The sequence below is a fragment of the Schistocerca gregaria genome, chromosome 4, assembly GCF_023897955.1.
Source record: "Schistocerca gregaria isolate iqSchGreg1 chromosome 4, iqSchGreg1.2, whole genome shotgun sequence".
NCBI classification, from domain to species: Eukaryota; Metazoa; Arthropoda; class Insecta; order Orthoptera; family Acrididae; genus Schistocerca; species Schistocerca gregaria.
The window spans coordinates 586,959,252-586,960,588 of NC_064923.1; the positions used below are offsets into that span (position 1 = coordinate 586,959,252).

General features: G+C 48.4%; 1 protein-coding gene across 1 annotated transcript; it reads right to left on the reverse strand.

Moving 5' to 3' along the window:
* Positions 1 to 375: 375 nt before the first annotated feature.
* Positions 376 to 1,116, reverse strand: LOC126267820 (protein NYNRIN-like). The gene is made up of 2 exons (XM_049973126.1): positions 1,008 to 1,116; positions 376 to 779 (listed from the first exon to the last, which is right to left on the reverse strand). Exons 1-2 carry the CDS (start codon positions 1,114 to 1,116, stop codon positions 376 to 378), a joined length of 513 nt encoding a protein of 170 aa, XP_049829083.1.
* Between the last annotated feature and the right edge of the window lie 221 nt (positions 1,117 to 1,337).

The following is a 1,337-nucleotide window of genomic DNA, read 5'->3' on the forward strand; positions in this document are numbered from 1 at the left end:
CTCTATTCGTTGAAACTGTAGCTTGTTTACCATTAATGAGAATGTCCATGGTATATAAACTCCTGTTCAGGACACGGTGAGGTCAAGTGTAGGGTGGTTGCAGTGGCAGTTTGATGGTGTCCGTGCAAAGCATAAAGTGCGTGCATGTGTTCAGATCCTTATGCATGAACGTCACGCGCTGTCCATGCTTAGTGGCTTTCACTGGTTTCATGCGGTCCACAGTTTTGCGTTAAGAACGTAAGAATTGCAATTGATCATTAACAATGCATCTCTTTGTGGTGTCGACGAATTCACCCGGTAGACGCAATGACTCTCCATATACAAGCTCTGCTGGTGAAGCCTCAATGTCTGGTGTGAATGCAGTCCTCAGGCCAATTAGGAGAGTGCTGAAGTCCATGTGGTCCAATGGCACATCAATGCTGACTTCAAAGTGTGATGCAATCTTTCGAGCATGCCATTACTATCCAGGTGGCAGGCAGTGGTCTTGTGGTGTGAGTATCCACAGAACTTGGCTGTCTGCATGAACAATTCAGACTCGAACTGCCTCCCCCCGTTGGTTGTTATACGGAGAGGGCAACCAAATCTGGCGAGCCATTTTGATGTGAATGCTGCTGCCAGCATTTCTACCAAAATGTTGTCCATAGGTACTGCTTCCGGCCAACGTGTATACCTGTCGATCATTGTCATTAAATAGCCATGGCCGTTTGAGGGAGCCATTGGTCCTACCACATCTGGGTGAACGTGAGCACAACATGAGCTGACATCTGGGAACTCCCCTACTGGAACAAGCATGTGGCGGGCATCTTTGCATAACTCTCAGCACAAAATGGCTCTGAGCACTATGGGACTTAACATCTATGGTCATCAGTCCCCTAGAACTTAGAACTACTTAAACCTAACTAACCTAAGGACATTACACAACACCCAGCCATCACGAGGCAGAGAAAATCCCTGATCCCGCCGGGAATTGAACCCAGGAACCCGTGCGTGTGAAGCGAGAACGCTACCGCACGACCACGAGATGCGGGCCTCTCGGCACAAGCAAGCTGTAGTCCACTGACGACAATCTCTGTCCATACCCGGCCACACAAATGTCTTTGACACCAGCTTAACCATTGCGAACGCTCCAGGGTGACTCAGGTTATGAAGGCTATCGAACACTGTCCAGCGGAATGCGGTCGGTAAATACAGCTGTGATCTGCCATGCAGTACGTTGCAGTAGACCTTGCCAGTTTTTCGCTCAGAATGTTGACCAATTGCAATTTTAGTGAAGTTTTCTTGTTGCATAACATTGCTTGTAGTTCAGGGTCTTCTTGCTGCATGACCGCTAGCTCTGT

Coding starts and splice junctions, on each gene's coding strand:
- LOC126267820 (XM_049973126.1), bottom strand. CDS start 1,116: ATGGTTAAGCTGGTGTCAAAGACATTTGTGTGGCCGGGTATGGACAGA. Junction 780..1,007: donor CCGCATCTCGTGGTCGTGCG/GTAGCGTTCTCG, acceptor TGCTTGTTCCAG/TAGGGGAGTTCCCAGATGTC.